Genomic DNA, 27,868 nt, shown 5'->3' on the forward strand with positions numbered 1-27,868 from the left:
CATAAACTCAACTAACTTAATCTGTAATATCCCAAAAATCGGTTCAGTGACCAAAATGTAAGAATTCTAAACTTAGTGGTTTGATTGGAATAAATTTAAAAGTTCATGGACTTAATTAGAATTTATTTGTGTAGGACTGATTATATAATAAGGAAAGATAAGAGGGTATAATGGTCTTTTCATAAGAAATATTTTTATCTTTCCTTTTATGGGATATAAAACACGTAGAGAATGAGAGGAAATGAAAGAAAAGTCTGGAGACTTGGTTTAGTTATCTTCTTCTTCCCGTGACTCCATTGGTAAGGAGAGTTGGTTTCAACTTGATTGTTTCTTTCATTTTTAAATGGATTTTGATTCTTGGAGTATTAGAAAAGCTTAAGCAAGCTTAAAGGAAAGTAGAAGCTAAAAGATTAATAAGTTATGAGAGATTAAATATAAGAGGTTTCAAAGTGAAATTGTTGAAGACAAGTTGTAAATGAATTTTGAGGTTAAATTTGACTTGTCATGAACTGAAATAAGAAATTCAAAGTGTTAGAACTGAATTTGGAACATGTTGATAAATTGGTATGATTATTGAATTCAAGTGAGTATGTGAGATATTAGCTATCAGGATGAGTTAAAATGATATAAGTTGATTTGAATAAGTGTAGTTAAGTTGACATGTAAATAAAAATTTTCTTTGGATATGCTCATATCGGTTTTGTAAACTTTTTAGTTAAATTGATGTAAATATGCTATTTTATTTAATATAAGTTGGAATTTTTACAATTTTGTTCAAGTATATGATTTGACAGGTTAATGTAACATCTCATACTCGTATTCGGGTCGGATACAGGTTGGGAATGTTACATAATCTTTTTCCACTCAACATGATCGAATACTCAATCCTAATGTGTATACCCAATAGACCAAATTTTGAATCTCAAAACCCCATTTTTATTTCCTTATTTTTCATTAATAAGATAGCCTTTAATACAAATTGTTATCAACAATTAATCAAATCTTATATTTGGTTCAATTATTAGTTACAATTAAATTCTCTTTTTGAGTCTGTCAATTCTCATCTTATTTTCGTTTTTAATTATTATCAATAAGATTATAACATGTGTCGTTATCTTATTGGAATATTATTAAATTTTTAAGTGAAATTATAATAAATTAAAATATATATAAATAATAAAAATGAAATGTATAATTATATAAATTTACTTGATTTTATATAAACATTTTTATTAGTAATTAATGTATAATAATTTGATTAAAACTATTTTAAAAATTTAATTAATAAAATTTATAATTCAATAATCAAAATAAAACTGTCCCAATAACATAGTGACATACAGGCCAAAAGATAGTTTACCCTAATTATTATAATATTGAGGGCTAAATTGGCTGTCCCTTTTTCTCATATGTATGGGATAGGGGGAGGTAAGATAGTAGGTTACCCCAACACCAGGTTGAGAGCAGCTTCCGTAAGAGACCTCTGAATTATGAAATGCCCTCCGTGGGACTCGATCCCACGACCTCAAGGTTAAGAACCTTGTGCTCTACCAACTGAGCTAGTTGAGGGCTAAATTGAATTATTAAAATCAAACGGCTACGGGTCCAATATCTCTTTATCATTTGAAGAAAGAATCCCATGTGAATTGTGGGACATAACTTTGACTCCGCTTCCGGTTACAGGTAAAATAAGTGGAGCTCTCCACCTTTTGACCTTCAGTTTCCCCATTTTATCATCACTTCGACACAGTCTTCGAAACTTGTTTATCAGGTTGCCGAGGTACCTTTATTATTGGGTAAACTATACTAAAGACCACTATATTATTCTCAAAGGATCCTTTTAGTCATTAAATGTTTAAAAATTATAAAATTATAAAATTACAAAATGATTATTTAAATTTTATCAAAATATTACAAAATTATCACTGCGATCATATAATTTTTATATTTATCACAATATTATAATGATAATTATGTAATAGTTCAATAAATTTAACAATCATTTTATAACATTTAACATTGACTAAAACAATCATTTGAAAATACTTCAGTGACCTATGGTGAGTTTACCCTTTATCTTTTCTAGACTTGTAGGTCAGTGTGCTGACATATTTGTATACGTGGAATGATTTTATTAGACGGTGAGTTTGACGCGAATATATGAAAGGACGAGGGGTATTAGGTGACACGATGCACAATGCATTGTATTTTGACGGCATTGCTTTGACTCGAATCTTTTGGCTTTGCTTTTCTGACTTTTTTTTTGGTTTCATGTTTTTTTCATCATTATTTCAAGTCGTCTCCGATTCCATGTATTTCCCTATAAAATCAAAATACTGGAGTTCTTCTATGGATGAACAAAAATGGCGGTGGAATTGATGATTGGATTTGGTGCTGCTGGGGATAATAGCTTTGCAGCGAAAATGGAGGAAACAGCTTTGAAAGAGGCTGCAACTGCTGGGATTCAAGGCGTCGAGGAATTGATAAGATTGATGTCCAAAGCTGAACATCTTTACAATCAAGACGATTCTATTAGAACTTCTTCTTCAGATTCGGAGTCCAGCTTTGAGATCCAAGCTGTTACAGATAAGACTGTAAATTCTTTCAAGAAGGTTATTTCTTTGTTGGGTCGTCCCAGAACCGGCCATGCTCGGTTCCGACGCCCCCCGGTTAGTCCTCTCCGACAAGACGAGAAACACAAGCAATTAGAAACCAAAGTAAAGGTGTCTGCTTTTAAGCCGTTTTGTCCGGCACAACAGGTTCATAGGTTGCCTCCTCTGCCTCATAATCATCAACAGAGTAAAAACAGCGCTGTTTCGGCGGCGGCGAAGACCGGTGAAAGGCCTGGTACGATCAATTTCTCATCGATGACAGGGGATAGTGATAGCATGCAGCTGCCATCTTTCTCTTCCCATGTTCCTTCATCCGGTAAACCACCGCTGTCTTCCTCTCTGAAAAGGAAATGCAATTCCATGGATGATGCTGCTCTCAAGTGTGGATCATCATCTGGCCGTTGCCATTGCTCCAAGAAGAGGTTGGGTTTTCATTCTTTTGATCTAGTTTGATCTTAAAAGTTTCATCCATTTTACTGACTTTTTTCTTAATCTGACATAGGAAATCAAGAGTGAAGAAAGTGACTAGAGTTCCAGCAATCAGCAATAAGATTGCCGATATTCCTCCTGATGATTATTCCTGGAGAAAATATGGGCAGAAACCAATCAAGGGTTCTCCTCATCCAAGGTGAGTTGTTAATGCTATAGCTTGGCGTTTCTGAGTCAAATGAACTCGGTCCCTGAGTTTCCCCTAACTCGATTCTTTTTGCAGGGGGTATTACAAGTGTAGCAGCGTCAGAGGTTGTCCTGCGAGGAAGCACGTGGAACGAGCATTAGACGATCCGAAGATGCTGATTGTAACATATGAAGGGGATCACAGCCACAGGCGAAACATCAGTGGTGCACCGGCGACTATGATCCTGGAGTCATCTTAGTCCACCCCCCAATCCAACGGCCCTGAAATGATCATTCAAAATCGAATCAAACCCAAGATCAGACATTCTGTAAAGTTGTAAGAGGTAGTCAACTTGGATCCATGGCTTTAGGGTAGAAGACAATATAGTGTCCATTGTTTTTGGTTTTGTCAGAAGGCTCTGTGAAGAAAAGAAGGCATGGATTTGGTTTGATCTGAATCATGCAAGTGTCGGCTTCTTTGTTATTATTTATTTATTTATTTAATGTTCTTATGCTCTATTTATCGGCGTTATTAAATAAAAAAAATCTCATTAATTATTTTTTAAACAATAACCCTTTAACAGAGTTATTCCTTCAAAGTGTACACGTAAGATTAACTCGCCTATTTATTACGTAAACATGTCTCATGTTTTACAAGATACAAGGTTTTATGCACATTTTAAATTATTTAACTTAATATGATTATTTAATATCTTGTGTTTTTCTGAACGCGAGGTCCATGAGATATTTAGAAATTATCGTTTAAAAAAATTTTGAGATTTAAAATTTGAAAAGATTCTCTGTACATTTACCTCGTTTTGGGACAGTGCGAAAACCACTATAAATAAAGTCATTCCCCGTCCAAATTCCTCACACATTCATTAAAAAGAATTCTCTCTCACATATTCACTCTCTAATATTATTATGGCAATAATACACTTGGACTTGATCTTTAGCATGTATGCATTTATTGGCAGGATAGTCTGGTGATAATTTTTATTTATTAATTTGTTTTAAAAATTTTAATTATTTTAAACAATTTATTTATTTTTTTAATAATTTTGTTCGATTTTATTTATTTATGTATTTATTTCGAATTAATTATTCATTTATTTTGAATTTATTTACTTGTTTATTTATTTATTTAATTATTTCGAATTTATTTGTTTGTTTCGAAATTATTTGTTTATTTGAAGAGATATGAACCTTCATTGAAGTGTTTTATCAATCATTTCCCGGTCCCTCCATACTTGCACGAAGCTAGTTTTGGTTATGTTGGCACTATAACTTATGGTACGAAGTTGCACTCTCCATTAATAAATGTGTTGCTTGAACAGTAGAGACTAGAGATGCACATGTTTCATTTTCCTTGTGGGGAGGCAACTATTACCCTCGAAGATGTCTTATACCATCTTGGGGCTGCTTGTTGATGGAAATCATATTACCAATATGATTCATGGGGACTGGCTAAGCTTGTGTGAGGAGCTGCTCAGACTTACTCTAAAAAATGATGATTTGGATGGAGCGAAGATCTAAATTACAATTTTGGGCTACAATTTTACGTAGCCCCACCGATGCTACTACAGAAATTAAACAAATAATTTTTTAAATCTATGTTTATTTCATTTAATTTATTTATTTATTATATTTAAATTTTGTTTTAGTTTATGTTATTGTAAATTTTTGACGATAAATTTTTAATATATTCACACCATTTTATTTTGCAGCAATATGCTCGTGCTCATATTTTAAAAGTTATTGGGGGATCTTGATGTCTGATAAATCCTGAAACAAAGTGCATTTGATGTGGTTGCATCATCTACGCGATTTGTGGGCCGCTAAAAATAAGAGTTGGAGATCGATATTGTTGGCTTTTTTGTTTCGGGATCTATGTAAAGTTGTTCATTCGAACAAACAAGCAATTGGTGGCTATTTGATGTTGTTACGATCGCGGGCTTGGTTTTGAATGTCGTTTTTTAGCGCCAATTCCTACACAACTGTCCTCATTACAATTTTCACTGCTACAGAGGTAATTACAAATAACCTATGCTTATATATTTATTTCTACATGTTTTTTTAGTTTTACAAATAATTATATTTTATTATATGAATGATAGGTGGATCGTCGCACTTAGCCACTCCCACCTACCACAAAGTATGCGTGACTTTAGATTGTCGATCGATAAGATAATAGACGAGGTAATTAATTTTATAATTTTAATTTGTAAATTAAATATCAATTCTTTGTTTGAGTTTTTGTAACATAGTTTAAAAATATTTGTGTAGTTCGTGTGGACGCAGTACATTGACGATGCTATTAGAGCGTCTACTCCAAATGAGATACGTCATAGGTCGTATGTTTGGATGTTGGTGGTCTCATTGATAGTCTATGAGAATGTCGAGTGCCATCCTGCTGATCGCGTATCGCGACAATTTGGTTGTGTTCAAACGGTTCCACCACCACCAACAACCTTGGACAATGCCTTACATTGCATGACACGACAGAGGAAGACGAATGTTAATTGAGAGGTGTATCATTTGGATTTGGTGATGCAGTAGATGTCAAGGTTTGTTAGGCAACCCGTTTCTGAACCTATCTTGGCTTATGGTGTTTCAGATGATTACATGTCGTGGTACGAGCAAAATGGAATGTCGTATATTCTGACCGAGGAAGAGCGAGCACGATAAATTTATAGGCCTCCCCAAAATCGCCCGCCCACGCAACGTCCCCCGACGCAACATGTTGTAAGTTATGGTAGATGAAAACAAGCTCAAGCCTCATCATCGGTAACGACACATACACTTACAGAGCATCAGACACCGCTAACGACATCTACACTCACCTACTCGACATTTCAGCATATGGCGACGCCGTCATCATTTCAGCATATGGCATCACCGATGGAAGGTTTTTCGTTGACATATTTGGTTTCTATCCGATGGTCATTGTCCATTCTCATTTCCCTTCTACACCAACTGAACTGTATTATTCGTCACCTCCGTGTGTATCTGTTCGACCATTGGCAACATACTTTAGATCTAGAAGTGTTGAGCATACGCCGCTGCAGAGTATGTTCTACGCCAGTCTTGGTTCTAGTGGCAGTGGTGGTACATGCCATGTAGATGATGGTGATGGTGGTGGTGATCAGAGTGATGATGATGCCCCCAAATATAGATTCGTAGAAATCCTCGTCGGACTCGTCATCCACCAGAGTGCAGTACAGGTAGACATAAGCATAATTAGTTGTTTACATTTATAATTTTTTAGTTATTCGAACTACATTTTCTTTTTTTAGTTAATTGAACTTCTTTTTCTTTTTTGTTTAAAAAATAGTATTCAAATATAATGTTCTAGTTTTTTTTTAATTTGTTTAAATTATTAATCAACTTTAAATTATTAATTTGTTTAAGTTATCATTGAACAATATGATAATTAGTTGTTTGGTTTGATGCATAAACAACTTGAGAATTATCATACCCATACAAAATTTATTTTAATACTAATTTAAAAATATAATAAAAAAGTACACGAGTTGTTTAAAGTTCTCTATCACGACGTTCACGGGCAATACATAGTAGAACTGGCTCTTTGCCCTTATGATTTTATGATAATGGAGTTAGTCCTTTATTGCTTGTTGAATATGGTTATTCCTCAAACGTTACATTCAACTCGATATTCCTACCACCAACACATGTATAAGCCTTAAACATCGTCCGAAGGTCGCTTGTATTCGATAAGGTCAACATGTAATGTGCTTTAGTACTAATATTTCCCACGAGAACTTTAGCTTCCAACGAAGACATAAGTTGTGTTGTAGTTTTTTTAAACTCCGTTGAAATCAAATCGTATAACTCATATTTCTTAATATTGGCATTGAAGGAAGTGTATAAATAAGTTCCGGAATGGAACATAGTTGCAGAAAATGTCGCCATTAATATTTGTTTTGCAAAGGTATTTCATCCAAAATAAACACCAGTCTTGTTTTTATAGACAGATTTTCTCGCTCCTTTTATACCGAGACTTGCCATGTTAAATCAAATGTTGCTTCCATGCCAGGAATCTCTACGGAACTCGCGTTTTGTAGAGCGCAAGTTTCCTAAAATGTCAGGAATATATTTGAAACTCACGTTTTGCACAGAGTGAGATTATTGACTATAAATATCATCTTCTTCTATTGATATTGTAAATTTTAACACGATCTATACTTATAAGAGGTTTTCTTCTGTGGCACAACTTGGCACTAAACTTTTGTCAATATTGGTTCTATAAGTTATGCCACCCAAAGAGAATGCTTTTTATAAAAGACATGGACTTCTCGAAAAAAATGCTTGTTTCGTAAATTTTGCCTTTTTCGTCAAACCAACAATGTTTATAAAAGACATTATCTTCGGGTGGCCTCCTCTGCAACTTGTCTTTTATACAATATATTTGTAAAGTCGATTAAACATGAGTAACCCGACCTTCTTGGGAAACACTATGAAGGCATCTTCTTCTGGTGGCATCCTCTATGACTTTTATCGCTCGTGACGATGATTTAACAAATGACACACCACCACTCGTCTTATCGCTCGAGAAACTAATCGTTTCTAAGAAGGCATTCTCTTCAGGTGACTCCATCAACTTATCGCTTGTGACGTGGATTTGACAGTGGTGGGCATGGCTTCCGAGTTCTGAATTCCATTTTATGCTCGATCCACCTCCATCAAACCCACGATGTTTCTAAGAAGGCATCCTCTTTCGATGGCATCCTCTACTTGAGGCATCAAACCCACAGATGACACACCTCGCTCGTTCCTTCATCCTTATTGTTTTTTTAATTGCACTACTTTTGTTTCGAACAATTTTCAACACGGTTATTACACCGCTTAAAATGTCTCGTATGTGCCGATACTAACCATGTTTATCGAGCCATTTTAGCTTGTTCTGTAAACACAAAACCAAACATTGGATCCATTTTGAACCCAATTTTTTATCTTCTTATTCTTGCACAAAACAAGCTTTGGTATCATTTTCAACGCGATTTTTAACCCATCTACAATATCTCGTATGCCTTTATATTAGCCTCAACTGAAAGATAAATTCCAATACTATGTGAAGAATCTTATAAGTTACAAAAAATTTCGAGATTAAATAGTCGAACATACCTATAAACACTTGTGGTTTGATGGAAAAACTAAATATCTCGCTTTTTGGAAAACACGAGGTACATAAATACTTTTCGCGATAAATTTATCGGAATGATTTAATATCTCGAGGTATTAAATAATAATATTAAATCGAGTAATCTAAAAAGTACATAGTAACTCACATCCTGTAAAATGCGAGGTATGATCAAGCACTGGGTAGGACGCGAGTTAATCTTACGTGTGCACTTTGGGTTATTTTTCTAATAAATCTGTTAAGAGAATTATTGTAAAAAAATAATAATTAAGGAGGGGTTTTAATTTAATAACGCCCAATTTATCTGAAAAGTTTTCCCTGAATAATGGTATACAATATGATGGTGGATCTTCTTGAGGATGCTGTCACTTTAATTTGTTCCTCTCTCTCTCCACTAAAGCTCTGAATTATGACCCATTAGTACACATTTATATATTTAATGATATGCAAATGGGTTTTACTGTATCGCACAAAGGAGGGTGTCTTATATATGAAGGTTGACCTTGGCTGAATTTAAATAATGTTGAAGTGAAGTGTGACAAAGAAAGAACAAATAAAGCTAGTGTGTGGTTTTTTTTAGCTTGCGATTGTTGTGGACTGACGTTGATTTTGTGAATATTGGGTAAATATGGTCGAAAAAGTATATTTTAAGCAAATATCTCTCTCTATATAACTGATTGTTTTTTATTTGCTATGTTAAAAATTTTATGATAAAGTATATAAATGATCTTTGATTATAAGATATTATTTTATTAAGTTTTATGAGTATTAAAAATTAAAATAATTACTCGACTATTCATATATTCTAAACTCATTTGTTTGTTTTGTTAAAAAAGTTATAGATCGTTTGAGTTGATTGTCAGCATTAGATTTTATGATGCATACAAATATCGTCATTGCTTTCAAGCACTCACTCGAAGACATATTGCTTGAAACACTAGCTTGACAGTATAATAATATAAACATAGACTCGATCCATAAAATACAATTCAAACAGAGCTTAGATGGACGTCATTTTTTAATATAAAAGAATGAGTTTGAAACATATAAATAGTTGAGTGATCATTTTGTAACTTTTAATAGTCAAAGGACTCAACAAAATAATACCCTATATTCGAGGGACTATTTTTATATTTTACTCAATATTTTATATGAATTATAATATTTTATTTTGGGTTAGTGTATTTTTTTTTTGTGTTTTACCCAACGAATCTAAAGACATTACTTAAGCTTCCGATATGTTCCAGCAGTTAAAGAGTTGGGGGACTTGCTTTACGTAACGAAACAAGCATCTCCCTGTGATTCAACTCAGTTTTAATGTAGGAAAATAAGAAACAGAAGTGGTACCCAAGATTCACGATTCTCGGACCTTTGGTTACAGACTTTGGCTTATTTATTTTACAACATCCGATAGTGTATGCAACAAACTGAAACTATGATCTGGGAGTCCAACTTACTATAATGCCAAACCTTATCACTAGTATTGATTGGTTCATGCTCCTCCTTTGCTTGGAGGTTAACGGTGTCGGTTGGTGAGATTGTTCTTCACTGTTTTAAGCTTGCGAAGGGCTTCTATCATGGTGATCTGTCCATCGGGGGAAACAGAGGTGCAAGACAGTCCAACTCCGATGACTGTTTTTAAGCAATCATATTCTCGGTTGATCTGTCGGTTATGGTACTGCAAATTTTGCAACAATAATAGGAGTTCAGGGTCAAGAACCTGTTCGAAATTGGAAGGGAAAGCCGATTGTGTCCATTTAATTAGACTTGGTTCTCCGACAAAGCTTTCGTGGGTTGGACTTATTCCTGTAAATAACTGCAGCAACACCACTCCAAAGCTGTACACATCCCCTGCTGTAGATGCCTTCCCTCCAACCCCATACTCTGCATCACACAACAGATTCATTACTTCGATCTTAGAGTCTGTCAATAGCATTTTGGGGCGTTTGTGGTAGTACTAACCTGGAGGTAAGTATCCTATAGATCCCTTCAGGGCATTGGTGGAGCTAATGGAAGGTTGATCGCTTGATTTTTCCATCAGCAACCCCGCTAACCTGAAATCGCGGATCTTGGCAGTCATGTCTTGGTCCAAAAGAATGTTGCTGGGCTTCAAATCACAGTGCACCACGGGCACTTCACAATCGTGGTGCAGATAATCTATTGCTGAAGCAACGTCAATGGCCACATTCAATCTTTCCATAATATTTAACCCGCGTCCATCTGCATTCCTTCTGTTCCCCTTAAGCCAGTCTTCGACGCTTCCATTGGCAAGGTATTCGTACACCAATGCCAGGAATTCCACGTTTTTGTTGTGCACACCCGAGCATGACGTGATTAGCTTGACCAGATTGCGGTGCCTCACGTTTCTTAGAGCTTCACATTCGGCTCTAAAGCTCTTCCAGGATCCAATCCGCCCTATATCAAGGACCTTGATTGCGACAAGGACGCCATTAAGACACGCTTTATAAACTGAACCAAAACTCCCATATCCAATCAAATTTCCAGGGTCGAAATTCTGAGTTGCATTTCGGATCTCATGGAATGAGATCAATTGGTGTTGCTCCTTCAGCTGTTCAGAAGTTCCAGTGATCATGTGCTTGCCCTTTTTTATATAGAACAACGAGGCTACAATGAAACACAAAGAAAATGTTGCAATCACAGCTACAATAACATAAACTTTGACTAATGTTCTATGGCGGCCACGCGTGTTCTTACAAGTCAAGGGCGAGCAAAGCTTTCTGTAACCCTTCAAATCGACGCTAGAAAGATTCTTGAAAATCCCACCGCTTGGTAGGGTTCCTTCCAAGTCATTGAAAGAGAGGTTCAACGATTGAAGGATTTGTAGTTTTTGAAGATCTGCCGGAATGGAGCCTGAAAGTTGGTTTGATGAGAGATCCAAAGTTTCCAGTGCTTTCACTTCCCCAATCTCTCCTGGAATTGGGCCTGATAGCTTATTGTCGGCCATGTATAATTTCTCCAAGCTCATGCAATCTTTAATCGAATTGGGAATATTACCAGACAAATGGTTCATGGACAGGTCAATTGCAACAACACTTTTTAGAAGTCCGATCTCTTCAGGAATTGGTCCATTAAGAGAATTCTTGGACAGGTTCAACACAGTGCTCAAGCTTGGGATATTGAGAATTTCTTTGGGGATGCTTCCGTTGAGTGACAACTGTCGTTTGGATGTCAAAATAAATTCATTCTTCTCGGATAATAATTAAAGGAAAATTCGTAGCGTAGAGAAGTAGGGTCAAATCCACAGGGACTTAGAAAATTATAAATTTCTGTCTGAATTATTTATGCCAGGCGTGAAACAGTAAAAATAGAGGGATTTTAGTAAAAGATAATAAAATGATTAAATAAAAGTAATTAAAGTAAAAATAAGAAGATGAAGATTGTAAATAAATACGGTAAAAGTAGCCTCAATCTTCACTTTGATTCAATTTCCTTTAGATCATCGAATAAGATATTCTCTTCGGGATTTACGTCGGTTACTTTGTCTACAAGGGCTATCCTTGTGACTCTATCTTGTATACCGAATACCCAAGGCAATCTTTGATTTCGGCTTCGGTAGTTGATTCTAACAACATCTATTGTCGTAGATCAAATACCGTTTAAGTTCGTGGCGACCGACTCGGATTGTTGTTTCTATAACCGTCAATTCCGATCTCAATTCCCTCTTGGCGAAGCTATCTCGCCAAGTGTGTTCCCAGGAAGTCGAATTGCTTTCTATAAGCCGAATCTTCCTCCCACACGTTTAATCGTAACAACTTCTTGACCAAAGTCAATCTTCGATTTTGAAAACTGTTTTGATTTTGAAAAATAAGCGCAGAGATTGAGAGAGAGATTCCGATGATATTAAGGGACCGTTTCAATTCTCCCGTTGGAATTGAATCATCGCGACAGCTCTCGGCTTATGAAAAGTTTAGCTAAGCATGACAAAAGTCATACTTAGCATAAAAATAAAACTTGAAAATAAAGAAAAATAAAAAGAACTTGAAAAGGAAAAGAGAACTTTTATAAAAACTAGAGAGAAAAGAAGAATGTATTCTGAATGATTAGTTTAGGCTTACCCCAAGTGGGTATTTATAGCCTCTCAAAGCCTAAAGGATAAACAAAGAAAATAATAAAATAATACAAAAGATAATTGTTTTTAAATTTAAATTCAAACTTAAACTAGTCTCCTAATGCAACTCTGCTCGTCAATCTTCCAGAAGGCGTGTAGACGAAGTCTCCTAGAAACCGCTGCTGACTGGACCTTCTAGAAACTGCCATGTCAGACCGCGTCGTGCCCAGAGTCGTGCCCATGTCTCCAGCCGTGACCAAATAATAAAAAAAATGCAGAATTCGCCCCGTTTTATCACCAATTCTGGAAAGTAAGGACCTGCACGAAAATAGACATAACACAACCAAATCAGCAGCAATAACTTCACAAAATCGAAGAAATAACGAACAGATATTAACGATTCTGAACACTCATCATTGAGCCTGTTGTGGGACAAATCCATGAAGAGCTATTGAAGTAAATGTTCTAGAATGAATCTAGAATGCTGCTGAAGTAATCTGCTGTTGTGTGTGTGTAGAATGTAGTGCAGTTAGTTTGTTAGTATTCTGTTATACCAGATTACCGGCTTAGGGAATTTGTTGTTATGTGTATATAAACCATGCTCTCATTAATTAAGAATTAAGAAGCTTTCTTTACAGATTTCAGTCTTCTTTATACATCCTAATATGTTATCATCTGCCTTTTGATCCTGGAGATTGCTGCCTTCATGGGTGAGTGTAGCAACATTGCTTTTGAATTCGGGGAAGCTGCTCGTAGTAGCAAGATCTTCACACATAAGAAGATCAACATCTTGTTGGATGAAATGAATTTCTTGCTGTTGAAACAACAAGTATTGCTCACGGTTCGCAGTCACAAGTTAGAGAGGCTGCTCAATGGAGAATTACTACCACCACCGGCTCGAATTGCTGATGAATCAGGTGCTAGTGTTGTGAATGAAGACTATGAAAACTATGTTGCACAGGACAATGCTCTAGCGTCCTGGTTGCTATCTACGATTAATGATCCCTTACTGCCCCAGTTTGTAGTAGCTGAAACCGCAATTGATGGATGGCAAACGGTTCAGAAATTCTTTGCTAATCGGTCCACTACGAGTGTGATGAGTCTGCATTGCAAACTCAGATCCGTCAAGAAAGGTGATGATAGCATGAGATTCTATCTTACAAAGATTAAAGAAGTGTGTGATGCACTTGCAGCGTGTGGGAGTGCGATCTCGGACCTTGAACAAATTGCTACCATTCTCAATGGTCTCTCAGTTGAATATCAACCATTTGTGGCTGTGATTACTGCAAGCAAAGAAATGTTTTCTGTTGACAGTGTAAAAATAGTCTTGATGGATGTTGAGTAACAATTAAGTGGTTTTTAATCACAACAATCTCTTCCTATGAGTGCGAATGTGGCTACTTTACGAACAAGCAATCGTGACAATGGAAGGCCTACAGCTCAGGTCTACAATGGCAATAGAGTTGGCAATTATAATAGGAGTAGCAAACCTACAGGGCGTGGTCATGGCCATCCTCGGTTGCAGTGTCAGTTATGTGGAAAGAATGGAAATTCGGTTGATCGCTACTAGCATCGCTTCGATCTGACATTTCCAGGCATGTTAGCTGACAAAAATGAAGGTACTGAAGCACATCATACTGTGCTAGATGAATGCAAGTCATGCAACAGTGGTGTGCATGCTCAAGCACATTCTGCATCAACAAATTCTAGTCGATGGATTGTGGACTCAGGGGCTACCCACCATATCACTCTTGATGCCTCGAACCTTACTACTAGCTCGGATTACACTGGACCAGATAAGGTAGTTGTTGGTAATAAGCATAGCCTAAGTATAGCTCGAGCTGGTTTTTCAGCTATGGCTACTAACTCTCGTGTGCTGGTTCTTAATGATTTATTGCATGTGCCCTTAGTAACTAAAAACCTTCTTTATGTGTCAAAGTTTGCTAGAGATAACAAGGTAGTTTTTGAGTTTCATGCAGGGTCGTGCTTGGTTAAAGATGAGGTGACTAAAGTGATGTTGCTTAGGGGACAAGAGCATGCATGCCTCTATCAGTTCATAACAAATGCAGAATGCTTGGAAGCTTGTCATGCCACAATGATAGAAGGTTTCAATAGTAGTAATAAAGAGTATGATCTATGGCACAAGAGGCTTGGGCATCCTGCTCATCATGTCCTTGTGCAAGTATGTAAACAAGTTGGTGTAATATTTCCTTCTAGAAATAATATGGTTGGCAATTCATTTTGTGTTGCATGTAGATTGGGTAGGAGCCATAAACTTCCATTTAATCGATCTCAAACAGTGTATACCATGCCGTTTCACTTAGTTTTTAGTGATGTATGGGGTCCAGCTCACATAGCCTCCAATGGATATAGATATTATATTTCTTTCTTTGATGCATGCACGAGGCATAGTTGGGTCTACCTGCTCAAAACCAAGGATCAGGTTCTGCCAACTTTTCAGTTGTTCTTCAATCTCAAACAAACTCAATTTAACGCCACAGTAAAATAAGTTCAAAACGATTGGGGAGGTAAGTATCGATCAGTCTCGATGTGGCTTAAGTCATTAGGCGTAGTGCATCACCTTGCATGTTCACATACGTCTGAGCAAAATGGTGTGGTCGAACGGAAACATAGACATATCATTGAGTCAGCCTTGGTTCTCATGGCTCAAGCTTCAATTCTATTTAAATTATGATCTTATGCAGTATACACTGTTGTGTACCTCATCAATCGGTTGCCTACAAGCGTTGTTCAAGACAAATCCCCATACGAGATGATGTATTCCAAGAAACCAGATTACAAATATCTTCGAATCTTTGGGTGTCGTTGCTTTCCCCATTTACGGCCGTACAATGCTCACAAACTCAGCTATCGATCCTCTTAGTGCATGTTCTTAGGATATAACACTCAGCACAAAGGTTACCAATGCATGGACTCGGATGGTTGAATATTAATTTCACGTCATGTTATTTTTGATGAAGAATTCTTTCCTTTTACAGTATCAGGCAGCAAGACTGAATGCAAGTGTGCATTGCGTAGGAATGGTGTGAAAATTCCTATAATAGGTGGTGCTCAACGTGTCTGTATGGGAAGAGAATCATATGGTGTTAACCCTGTGACCAATGCTGATAAGTCAGGGTCCAATTCTTTTAATAATATGAGTCTGCCTGAAGATGCTGGTCATGAATCAAATGTGCAGCTTGTGGTGTCAGGAAACAATGCAGTAGATGAGGATGAGCAACAAGATGAGAATATAGTTGCACAATAAAGTTTAAGGGAGGTAAGTACTTCCTCATCGACCCAGGTTAATGAAGGATCGAGAAGCAACAGTCGAGGTAGTCATGATCAGCATGAGACATCACTACCAGTGACAGGCCATCACATGATAACACGCAACAAAATTGGAGCATTCAAACCCAAATTGTACTCCTCAACTCTCAGTGATGGATCTGCTTGTCAGAATAACAATAGTATAAATGAGGTTGAACCTCAAAATGTTCATGAAGCCTTCGAGAATCCGCTGTGGAAGGCTTTCGTTCTTGCTGAGTTTGAAGCACTTCAAAGGAATAATACTTGGTCGCTTATTCCTCTTCCAGATGAAAGATCTGCCGTAGGCTGTAGGTGGCTGTTTCGAGTCAAGCATAATGCTGATGGCTCGGAACAAAAATATAAAGCTAGACTCGTGGCCAAAGGGTTTTCACAAGTGCCTGGCCAGGACTTTCAAGAAACGTTTAGTCCTGTTGTAAAAATGTCAACAGTAAATATTGTATTGACAATTGCTGCTCGCAATGGTTGGAGCTTAAGGCAAGTAGACATTAATAATACGTTTTAAAATGGTGAATTAAATGAAGAGGTGTTCATGGAACAACCTCAAGGCTTTGAGCAACAGGCTGCAAATGGAACAAGGTTGGTGTGCAAACTACAGAAAGCCTTGTATGGGTTAAGGCAAGCACCAAGGAATTGGTACTCCAAGCTAAAAACTTTTTTGGTGGACTTGTCAAAGCTCTCGTGCAAACAACTCTTTGTTTATTAAACATAGTAATTTCACTAGCACGTATGTCTTAGCCCATGTTGATGATATCATTGTTACAGGAGGTAAAAATGAGGATATTGGGAAAGTTCTGAAGTTATTAGGAGAGAGGTTTTCACTCAAAGACTTGGGTACGCTTAACTTTTTTCTTGGAATTGAAGTTAAGTGTGTTGATGGTGTAGTGTTTCTCAGCCAGAAGAAGTATATAATAGAGCTGCTCGATAAGTCAGGAATGAGTAAGGCCACAACAACTCCTACGCCTATGGTTGCATCGGTTAAACTGTCAAGTAATAATGCATGCATATTATTAGAAAATGCAAAGGAATATCACAGTTTGGTTGGGTCTTTGCTTTATGCTTGTCATACAAGGGCAGTCATAACTTATTGTTTGAATAAGCTAGCACAATTCATGCATGCACCATGTGAACAACACTTGGTGGCTGTCAAACGTGTGTTGAGATACCTTAGGGGGACACTCGATTATGGCTTGGTGTTTTTTGCCAAAAACAGAACCGTTTCAGCTTGTGGCCTTTGCTGATGCCGATTGGGGAAGCAGTGTTGATGATAGAATGTCTGTATCAGGCACTTGTGTCTTCCTTGGTGGCAGTATGGTTCAATTGAGTTCAAAGAAATAGAAGATAGTTTCGAGGTCCACCACAGAGGCTGAGTACAGGACTCTAGCTTATGCCACCTCTGATATTATTTGGCTTGAAGCATTGCTGACTGATATGAGGGTTCGAGTTCAAGCTGCTTCAGTGGTGTGGAATGACAACACCAGTGCAATTGCTATGAGTGCTAATCCAGTATACCACTCTAGGACAAACCACGTGGAGTTAGACATACACTTCGTAAGGGAATGCGTTATTATAGGAAAACTTCAAGTGAACTTTGTACCTTCTGAACATCAAGTGGCATTAACGAAAGATAGCTTTGTTCAGTTCAGGCAAAGGCTTGGTGTGTTGTCGTTTCTTGAAGTTGAGAAGAGAAAAAAGTAAGGGGAATATATAAGTAAATGTTCTAGAATGAATCTAGAATGCTGCTGAAGTAATCTGTTGTGTGTGTGTAGAATGTAGTGCAGTTAGTTTGTTAGTATTATGTTATACCAGATTACCGGCTTAGGGAATTGGTTGTTATGTGTATATAAACCATGCTCTCATAAATGAAGAATTAAGAAGCTTTCTTTACAGATTTCAGTCTTCTTTATACATCCTAATTAGAGAAATTTCTGGAAGTTTTGAAAACTAGAAGGTATTTAACCCACCAGTAGATTTCCAGACAAGTAGATTTGGTATAATTGTTGAAGATCACCAAGATTGCTTGGAATCCGACCAGATATCTGATTTCTGGCCAAATTCAATACTTAGAGTTCCACCAGTTTATCCATCTCAGGTGGTATTTCTCCGGAGATGGAAATGTAACTCAAATCAAGCAAAGTCAAGCCACTAAGTTGGGAAGTTGATGATGGTATGTTGCCAGAAATACGACTTTCTCCGATTTACAGTTTCTCGAGCACCTAGGAAAGATTACCGACGGATTCTGGAATTTCGCCGCCCAAAGGATTACCATTTAAAGCAAGAAGCTTTAGATAAGAACTGTTGGTCAAAGAAGTGATGATGTACTAAACACCATCATCGCCTGTACTCAACATTTCTAGAAATGGAAGATTTCCCAAACCCGGTGGCACTGTTCCTCCAAGAAGATTGTATGCCATGCGAATGACTTTTATATTGGTGAGAATTTGCAAAGAGCCTGGAATCCCACCGGTGAACTTATTGAAGCAAAAGTTGAAGACCAAAAGATTAGGGAGTGTGACCCCAACGTTGTAGGGAAGTCTACCCCAAAGATCGTTGGAAGCTAAGGCCAAAACAACTAGGGAAGACATGTTGTAGATGGAAGAAAGAACGAACAGCCCCCTTAGATAATTAATGGTGAGGTCAAGCACCTTAAGATTTCGAAGACGACACAACTCGGTGGGAATGCTTCCTGTAAGACTGTTGGTGCCCAAACTCAGTGTGTCGAGTGACGAAATATTAGCTATAGAAGCTGGAATTGCGCCAGTGAAACGGTTTCGTCTCAAGTTTAAAACTTGAAGTTTGGCAAGCCGGTCAAGATCATTAGGGATGCTTCCAGTAATCCTATTTGACATCATATCAAGAGCTCTAAGCTCAGTCAATTTGGTTATATTCGACGGAATCACACCAGATAAGATATTTTGGCTCAAATTTAGATATATTAAGCGAAAGAGATTCCTCATTTGAGCAGGCAATGCACCCGAGAGTTGATTATCTTGAAATTGAAGGGAACGAAGGAAGGAGAGGTTCCCAATGTGAGGGCTTATGGACCCCTGAAGATGGAACCCGGAAAGGTTGAGCTCAACCACTCTGGTGCTGCGTTTGTTGCAGAGAACTCCAGTCCAGTTACATGGAGATAGGTTTAGCTCCCATTGTGAAAGGATTCGGGAGGGGGGGGGGGCCGAAGTTGATTATCTTAGTCCAATTTATATTTTACTTAATGCCGTCTTCATCATGCACATACGTTGCTATCTCTCTGTTTATTCTTTATTATTATTTTCGCTAATTTTACGTATTCTTCCTGATCTGTACAGAGGCGGCTACGTCGTTTTTCGTTAATATTATTTTCTCTAATTTTAAGTAAATCGTCATGATCTGCACAGAGACGTATAAAAATAACTCTTTAAACTCCATTCAAATTTGATTTTTATTGTTTAAAGAATATTTTAATTAAAAATAGGTGTTTAATATTCTTTCGTTATACTTTTAAGTGTCTATCATTAAAAAATATGTTAAATGACAAATGTCACGTTCATTTTGTTATAATTTTTTTAAATATTTTATTTTTCAAAAAATAAAAAATATACAAACGTGACATGTGTCACTTGACGATATTTTTTAACGATAAACATTTAAAAGTATAACAGAGAAAATATTATACATATATTTTTAACAAAATTTTTTTTCTATAGGCAACAAAAGTCAATTTTAGGTATAGTTTAAACTCTTATTTTTTTATTAAACCTTTTGTATTTATTATTAGTGCAAACCATGTGGAATTCCAACAAGTGTTTGTGCGGATCTTCAATGGGAAACCCGTGGAAGATGGGAAGAAGATGAATGAGTCTCGTCTTTGATTGAAATGGAGTCCCACCACTAGGAAAATTGATGCATAATGTCGTTTGAGTGACACGTTTTATGGTTAGCTCTCGGATCGTTTGTTCTTTTTCTTCTTCCATCGGGATGTTGTATGTGTCGTCTTCAGAGTTTGTCTCCGGATTTGATTATGCTTATGAACTCTGCTCTTGTTCTTTTTGTTTTTTTCTCTTTTCTCGAAGCGTTTGTGCGTGGATTCCTCGTGCTCGTGCTTCGATCTCCGGATCTAGATCTACTAATTCACTTGGGTTTCTTCTGGTCATAAATAAAAAACTTGAAAAAAAAAATCAGTACTTGCGATTAGTCCCCGTCAACGACGCCAATTTGATAACCGTCGTTTTGCTATCAAAATAATTTTGGCTTCTTAATAAATAGAAAGGAAAAATAGTATAGAGAAGCATGGTCGATCCACAGAGACTGTGGTGTTTCTGATTTAGTAAAACTCTTTCTTGATTTTAGAAGAAGATAGAATTTCAGATGAAATTGAAAAGATAAAATAAAATAAAATAAAAAGGAAAAATATTAAAATAATAAATAATGATTTAAAAATAGTAATAAATATAAAAGGAGGTTTTAAATTATTTAAAGAAGTATAATGAGATAAAAATTAAATAAACAAATAAATAAAAAAATAAATTGGGATAAAGAAAATTTATGGTAAAAGCAGCCTCAGACTTCAGCTTTGTCTCAAATTACTCGGATCATCGAAACAGATCTTTACTGCAAGATTCATGTCGGCTTACAAAGACAATTCTTCGTTGCCGACTCAGATTATGTTGTTGCAACAATAACTGATTCCGATCTCAGTTTCCTCTTACCAAACAATTTTGCTAAGTGTGTTCTCGGGAAGTCGAATGTGCTTCAATAAGCCAATCCTTCTTCCAACGTTAACCATAACAACATCTAGACCAACGTCAACTTTTGGTTTTGAAAATCGTTTTGATTTGAGAAGTAAGCTCAGAAAAAAGAGAGAAAAATTCGAAGCGATTTAAGTACCTTACAAATCTCACGTTTGAAATTGAGCATTTGCTTTAGCCTTCTGTTTAAAAGAAAATTAGCTAAGCATGACTAAAGTCATACTTAGTATATTTGTAAACAAAGTTTTAAAGGGAAATAAAGGAAGTGTGCGAAAAATAGTGAGAAAGCTAGAGAGAAAAAAAGATTTTATTCTCAGATGAGATATATATGTTTCTAGGCTTACCCTGAGAGTGTATTTATAGCCTTTAAATTCCTAAAAACAAGCTAAAGATAATTCATAAAATAATACCTTAAATCTTAATTAAAACACTTAAAACTATTTAAACTAAAATACCTAAAACAAAGATAAAATAAAATAATATTTAAAATAATATCCTAAATCCTAATTGAAATACTAAAATTATTTAAACTAAAATTCCTAAAGATAAAATTAAAATAATATCCTAAAACATGAGTTTAATTCAAATCCGAATTGCAGAAACGTGCTGCTGATCTGTTCGTTCTTCTAGAAGCGCTGACTGGACCTTCTAGAAACTGACACGTAAAACCATGTGATGCCCAGAGTCGTGCCCATGTCTCCAGCCGTGACCAACTAATAAAAAATTGCAGAATGCCTTCCTTTTAGTGCAATTTCCAGAATCTGACGTCCTGCACAGAAAATGAATTAAAACGAACAAATAAGCCATAAAAACCAATGATTAAGGAGTAATTTAAAAGTAAAATATTAACTAAATTAAGCACTTATCAAATTCCCCTCACTTATTCAATGCTTGTCCTCAAGCATTCCTCAATTAACATATCAAAATCATAAGTTTCCATCTTCAATTTCAATTTATTCCTCAAACTTCCAATCGAACTAAGTTCATGACATTTGCCGAATTCAAGTTACAATCAAGCAAAGACACAACTAAAAAAATTTAAACTAAGCAAGACATCCCAATTAATTGCCAATTTCAATGAAACATAACTCAATACCTCAGAAAGATTCACACATATCCGCTTAAAGTGTTTGAGGTGAATGAAATCACTCAAACCAAAACTAACCAAAATATTACCATAGGCTTGGAATCCAATCAAGTCTTCACTACGAAAAATGAACATAATGAAATAATCAAGGGTCTTTAAACAAGGTGTAACGGGGCTTAGGTTAGGATAGGGAAAAGGCCAAAAAGAAAGGTTTAAAATACCGAAACAAGATATCGAAATAATTAAGAACAATCCATGAATTAACATGAAGCACAATGAAACAAGGAAAATGAATAGATGAAAGACAATTGAAATGATCGATTTTTCTTTCCCTTTTTTTTGCTATTCGAAACAGTGAACATTTTGTTCTTTTTTTCTTCTTCGAAACAACGATTTTTTTTCTTTTTCATGGAACAAGAGTGATACAAGATCTCAAGTCTCGGTAAGGGCACGAGAAGAGAGGAAAATAAAAAGAAAGGCTTCAAGTTTAATTATGAGGTATAAAACAAAGAAAGGGAAATAAACTCAAATGTGGTCCACTAGTGGTTATATAAACATATAGGTTTTTTGGGAAAAGTGAGTTTATCCTAGGTGCCCCTATCACATTAAAACATTACGTTCAACATGTAGTCTCGATATGCATTGTGATTAAAAGTTCTATAATATCCTAATTAGTCCGGCACACTCAATTCAAACAATGATCAAGAAAGAAAATGTATGCTCGTGGATCAAATCTCAAAAGAAAAATTTATATGCACTGAGTCAAGTTCATCTCTATCGACAAAAACATGAAATATCAATATTCAACAAAAAATTCACCAACTTTACAAATCACTGCATTGTGATTAAAAGTTCTATAATATCCTAATTAGTCCGGCACACTCAATTCAAACAATGAGCAAGAAAGAAAATGTATGCTCGTGGATCAAATCTCAAAAGAAAAATTTATATGCACTGAGTCAAGTTCATCTCTATCGACAAAAGCATGAAATATCAATACTCAACAAAAAATTCACCAGCTATACAAATCACCAATCATGCAAATTAAATTCGATCAAAACATGATCACAATCCAAAAGGAAGCAAGAGTATAAAGTGAAGTTCAAGACTAGCAACCAACGATCCTAACACATCAATATCAGAATAACTCAATTTCAAACAATCAAACAAGTCAAGGAAAAATTTGACGACATGCTTATCTTTCCCCCATCACTTAATCCGTTTTGTCCCAAAACATATGTCAAATTTAAAAACAAAGAGAGGGAAAAGGAATACTCCCCAATCTAGTGGCGACCACGGCCACATCCATGTCAAGACGAGCCCGGGCAAAGGTAAGAAATATTCGATCGGAATTCGAATCTGTTCAGAGAAAAATAAAATAAAATAAAACATCTGATAAAATAAAATAAAATAAAATAAATGGAATGAAATACATTTTGCTAAAAATAAAGTGAAATTAAAATAAAAATAAAACGAAATGGGTTGCCTCTCATCAAGCGCTATTGTTTAACGTCGCTAGCTCAAGGACTTGATTCAGACTATATGTTTCGAGAGAAATACTTCTTCCACTTCATACGTTTTTCCAACTAAGAACTTCCTTATGAGAAATTCTAGGATAATATAATTTTTTTTATTTTGTTCTCTTAGATTTTGGCTTTCTCATAGGCTTTTTTTCGGATCTTTTTTTGCTTTAAAAGCTTATCCGAAATAGTACCTGGTGAAGTAGCATTTTCAATCTAAAAAGGCATTTTTTAAATGTTTTGGTATTTATTTCAATTCTATCTAAGGTGCCTGCAAAACAAAAGGTAAAATTTTAGTTTTAGAGAAATGTAAAAAGAAATCAGAATTGATTGAATGAATATTTTCAAACTCCCTTTCTTCCTCTTTGTGGCAAAGTTCAGGATCCTTGGAGAGATTATAAGAAAAATTAGATTCAATATATTCATCAATTAAAAGATTTATAACATCAACATAATTAATTCTTTCAACACGATCCGGGCATTTCATTGCTTTGTAAACATCAAATTCAACGATCTCACCATCAAATTCCATTGTCAGCATACTACTTCTAACATCGATCTTTGTATGCGCGATGCTTAGGAAGGGTATGACTAAGAGTACCTCGGAATAAGAATCCGACCTATCATGTTTCATGTCAATGACATAGAAATCATCAAGAAAAAATAATACATCGACATTCACTAAGACATTTTCCATCACTCCTACTGGATAGATCACAGATCGATCAACCAACTATATGGTTATTCCTGTTTCCTTCAAAGGCTCGTTAGTAATCATTTTATAAATAGAAAATGACATAACGTTGATTGAATCTCCTAAGTCACACATTAAACGTTTAATTTTAAAATTACCTATTTTACAAAGTATAGCGAACATACCTTGATCCTTCATCTTTGGTGGGAGCTTTCGTTGAAAAATTACAGAGACATGTTCTCTCATATTTACCTTTTCGTGCCCCCATTACTTTCCTCTTTGTAGTGCAAAGTTCTTTTAAAAATCGAGCATACCTTGGTACTTGTGTAATTAGTTCAAGAAGAGGTATGTTGACTTGAAGTTTTTTGAACACCTCTAAGATCTCTTTTTCTTCAGCTCTTTTATCACTCTTCATCAACCTTGATGGGAAGGGTGGTGGCGTGATTTCATGAGAAGAAAAAGAAGGATGTGAGTTAGACGTACCTTGTATTTCTGGAGGTGGCGTTTCCTCTTGTTCTTCCTGATGTGAGACTTTTTCTGCTGGAACTTCGGGTGAGATGCTTGTTCCACTTCAGAATGTGATGGCACTAATATTCTCTCTCGGATTTAACTCCGTTTGAGTAGGTAGTCTTCCTTGTGATTCCAATTTTCCCAAATTTTAAGCTGGTCGGCTCACTTGGTTATCCAATTCTTGAAGATGTGTCTCAGTTCGGCTTTGGAATTTTTCCTAAAAAGTTCCCTACATCATTGATTTTTGCATTGCCTCCTTGTACCAGTGGGTAACAATTCGTTGGATGGTCTAACTTTGTGCATATCCCACATGCTCTTGTTGCTCCAAATTTTCCTGTAACAAGTTAATTAACTACTTCAATTAATTTATCTAACTTATTTTCAAGGGAAAATGTACTTATCTCATGAACCCGTCGGCTGAGTTCACTTGAAAACTATTGAGAGTTGACTGCCATGGTTGAAAGCAATTCCCTTGCTGTTAGGGTCATGTTGACTAATGCTCCTCGACTGGCGACATCTACCATTTTCATCTCCATAGGTAAAACGCCTTCATAAAAATATTGAATTAACATTTTCTCACTTAATTCGTGTTGCGGACAACGAGCGCAAAGCTTTTTAAATTGTTCCCAATAGTCATAAAGACATTTTTCGCTCTTTTGTTAAATGGAAAGAGTGCTCATTCGTAATTCGCTTGCTTTAGCCGCTGGAAAGAACCTGTCAAGAAAAATTCAACTCATGTCAGCCAATAAATTAACTAAATTTGGAGGTAAATAAAATAACCAATCTTTAGCCAAGTCGGCTAAAGAGAAAGGGAAAGTCCTCAATTTAATTTGATATTCAATAACTCATTGTGATTTCATGCTAGTGCAAACCATGTGGAATTCCAACAAGTGTTTGTATGGATCTTCACTGGGAAAGCCGTGGAAGATGGAAAGAAGATGAATGAGTCCCATCTTTAATTGAAACGGAGTCCCACCACTAGGAAAATTGATGCATAATGGCGTCTGAGTGACAGGTGTTGTGGCTAGCTCTCAGATCGTTTATTCTTTTTCTTCTGCTATTGGGATGTTGTATGCGTCTGCTTTACAGTTTGTCTCCGAATTTGATTCTACTTTTGAACTCTGTTCTTGTCTTCTTGTCTTTTTCTCTTTTCTCGAAGCGTTTGTGTGTGGATTCTTCTTGCAAGTGATTCGATCTTCGGATCTAGATCTATTAATTCACCTGGGTTTCTTCAGATCATAAATAAAAAACTAGAAAAATAAATTAGTACTTGCTGTTAGTCCCTAGCAACGACGCCAATTTGAAAACCGTAGTTTTTCTATCAAAATAATTCCGACTTCTTAATAAATAGAAAGAAAAAGTAATATAGAGAAGCAGGGTCGATCCATAGGGACTGTGGTGTTTCTGATTTAGTAAAACTCTTTTTTGATTTTAGAAGAAGATAGAATTCCAGATAAAATTGGAAAGATAAAATAAAATAAAATAAAAAAAGGAAAATAATAAAATAATAAATAATGATTTAAAAATAGTAATAAAGATAAAAGGGGGTTTTAAATTATTTAAAGAAGTATAATGAGATAAAAATTAAATAAGCAAATAAATAAAATAAATAAATTGGGATAAAGAAAACTTATGGTAAAAGCAACCCGCGACTTCAACTTTGCCTCAAATTCCTCGGATCATCGAAACAAATATTTACTCCAAGATTCACGTCGGATTACAAGGGCAATTCTTCGTTGCCGACTCGGATTATGTTGTTTCAATAATAACTGATTCCGATCTCGGTTTCCTCTTAGCAAATAATTTTGCTAAGTGTGTTATCTGGAAGTCGAATGTGCTTCAATAAGTCAATCTTTCTTCCAACGTTAATCATAACATCCAGACCAATGTCAACTTTTGGTTTTGAAAATCGTTTTGATTTGAAAAGTAAGTTCAGAAAACAGAGAGAAAAATCCGAAGCGATTTAAGTGCCTTACAATTCTCACTTTTGGAATTGAGCATTTGCTTTAGCCTTCGGTTTAAAAGAAAATTAGCTAAGCATGACCAAAGTCATACTTAGTATATTTGAAAACAAAATTTTAAAGGGAAATAAAGGAAGTATGCGAACAATAGACAAAAAGCTAGAGAAAAAAAGAATATTTTATTTTTCAGATGAGAGAGATATGTTTATAGGCTTACCCTGAGAGGGTATTTATAGCCTTCAAATTCCTAAAAACAAGTAAAAATAATTCATAAAATAATATCTTAAATCCTAATTAAAACACTTAAAACTATTTAAACTAAAATACCTAAAACAAAGATAAAATAAAATAATATTTAAAATAATATCCTCAATCCTAATTGAAATTCTAAAACTATTTAAACTAAAATTCCTAAAGATAAAATTAAAATAATTTTCTAAAACATGAGTTTAATTCAAATCCGAATTGCAGAAATGTGCGGCTAATCTATTCATTCTTCTAGAAGCACTGACTGGACCTTCTAGAAACTGCAACGCCAAACCGTGTGATGTCCAGAGTCGTGCCCATGTCTCTAGCCATGACCAAATAATAAAAAAATTACAGATTGCCTTCCTTTTAGTGCAATTTCCAGAATCTGACGTCCTGCAGAGAAAATAAATTAAAACGAACAAATAAGCCACAAAAACCAATGATTAAGGAATAATTTAAAAGCAAAATATTAACTAAATTAAGCACTTATCATTCCATCATCCATTGCTATTAAGCCAACCATTAATCCATCTAACACTTCTATTACACTTCCATCATCCACTGCTATTACGCCAACCATTAATTCATCTCACACTTCTATTCCACCTCCATCATCTACGGCTATTACGCCTATCATTCATCCATTTCACACTTCTATTTCACCTCTATCATCAACTACTATTACGCCCACCATTAATCCATCTTACACTTTTATTTCACCTCCATCATCCACTACTATTTCATCCACCATTCATGCTATAAATGTTCATCCTATGGTTACAAGAGGAAAAATGGGTATTTTTAAGCCTAAGGCGTTCTTGGCAGAAGGTGTCTCAAAATCTTCAACTGTCTTTAAGGCGTTTGCTCAGCATGCATTGAGTGAGGCTTTTCACTTTGAACATTTGTCTCTAATGAAGAATAAAACATGGGATCTTCAACAATTACTTCCCAATAGGAAACTAGTTGGATTTAAATGGTTATTCAAGGTAAAGCGTAAGCCTGACGGGTCCGTTGATCGGTACAAGGCTCGTCTTATTGCCAAAGGATTTTCTCAGACCATAGGAAGTGTTTTTTGTGAGACCTTTAGTCTGTTGTGCGTGCATTAACGATAAGAACTGTGTTGGCTGTTTTTGTTCTTCAAGGGTGGTTCATAAGGCAAATTGATATTAACAACACATTTCTAAATAGAAAGTTGTCTGAAGAAATTTATATGAATCAACCTCATGGCTTTGTCAAGCATGGTCCATGTGGTGAAAATCTTGTATGTCGGCTTAGGAAGGCTCTGTATAGACTTCGTCAAGCTCTGAGAGCATGGTATAAGACTTTAACTGCTGCT

The 27,868-nt window shown here is 35.7% G+C and overlaps 1 protein-coding gene, 1 non-coding gene and 1 pseudogene across 3 annotated transcripts; 1 reads left to right on the plus strand and 2 right to left on the minus strand.

The window, feature by feature from the left end:
• Positions 1–1,496: 1,496 nt before the first annotated feature.
• Positions 1,497–1,571, minus strand: TRNAK-CUU. The gene has a single exon. It is a non-coding gene; the product is annotated as a tRNA-Lys (tRNA).
• Positions 1,572–2,273: 702 nt separating this feature from the next.
• On the plus strand, positions 2,274–3,550 carry LOC120126376 (probable WRKY transcription factor 7). 2 transcript variants are annotated; one of them, XM_039144585.1, is made up of 3 exons: positions 2,274–3,034; positions 3,115–3,240; positions 3,325–3,550. In XM_039144585.1, exons 1-3 carry the CDS (start codon positions 2,364–2,366, stop codon positions 3,485–3,487), a joined length of 960 nt encoding a protein of 319 aa, XP_039000516.1. In that variant the 5' UTR covers positions 2,274–2,363; the 3' UTR covers positions 3,488–3,550. The 2 variants fall into 2 exon arrangements, with proteins under 2 accessions (XP_039000516.1, XP_039000517.1); XM_039144586.1 differs by lacking the exon at positions 3,325–3,550 and having other exon boundaries at positions 3,115–3,244.
• A 6,354-nt stretch (positions 3,551–9,904) lies between these two features.
• LOC120126447 lies at positions 9,905–27,112 on the minus strand (annotated as a pseudogene).
• Between the last annotated feature and the right edge of the window lie 756 nt (positions 27,113–27,868).

This window comes from Hibiscus syriacus, unplaced genomic scaffold (genome assembly GCF_006381635.1).
Source record: "Hibiscus syriacus cultivar Baekdansim isolate YM2019G1 unplaced genomic scaffold, ASM638163v2 tig00110458_pilon, whole genome shotgun sequence".
NCBI lineage: Eukaryota > Viridiplantae > Streptophyta > Magnoliopsida > Malvales > Malvaceae > Hibiscus > Hibiscus syriacus.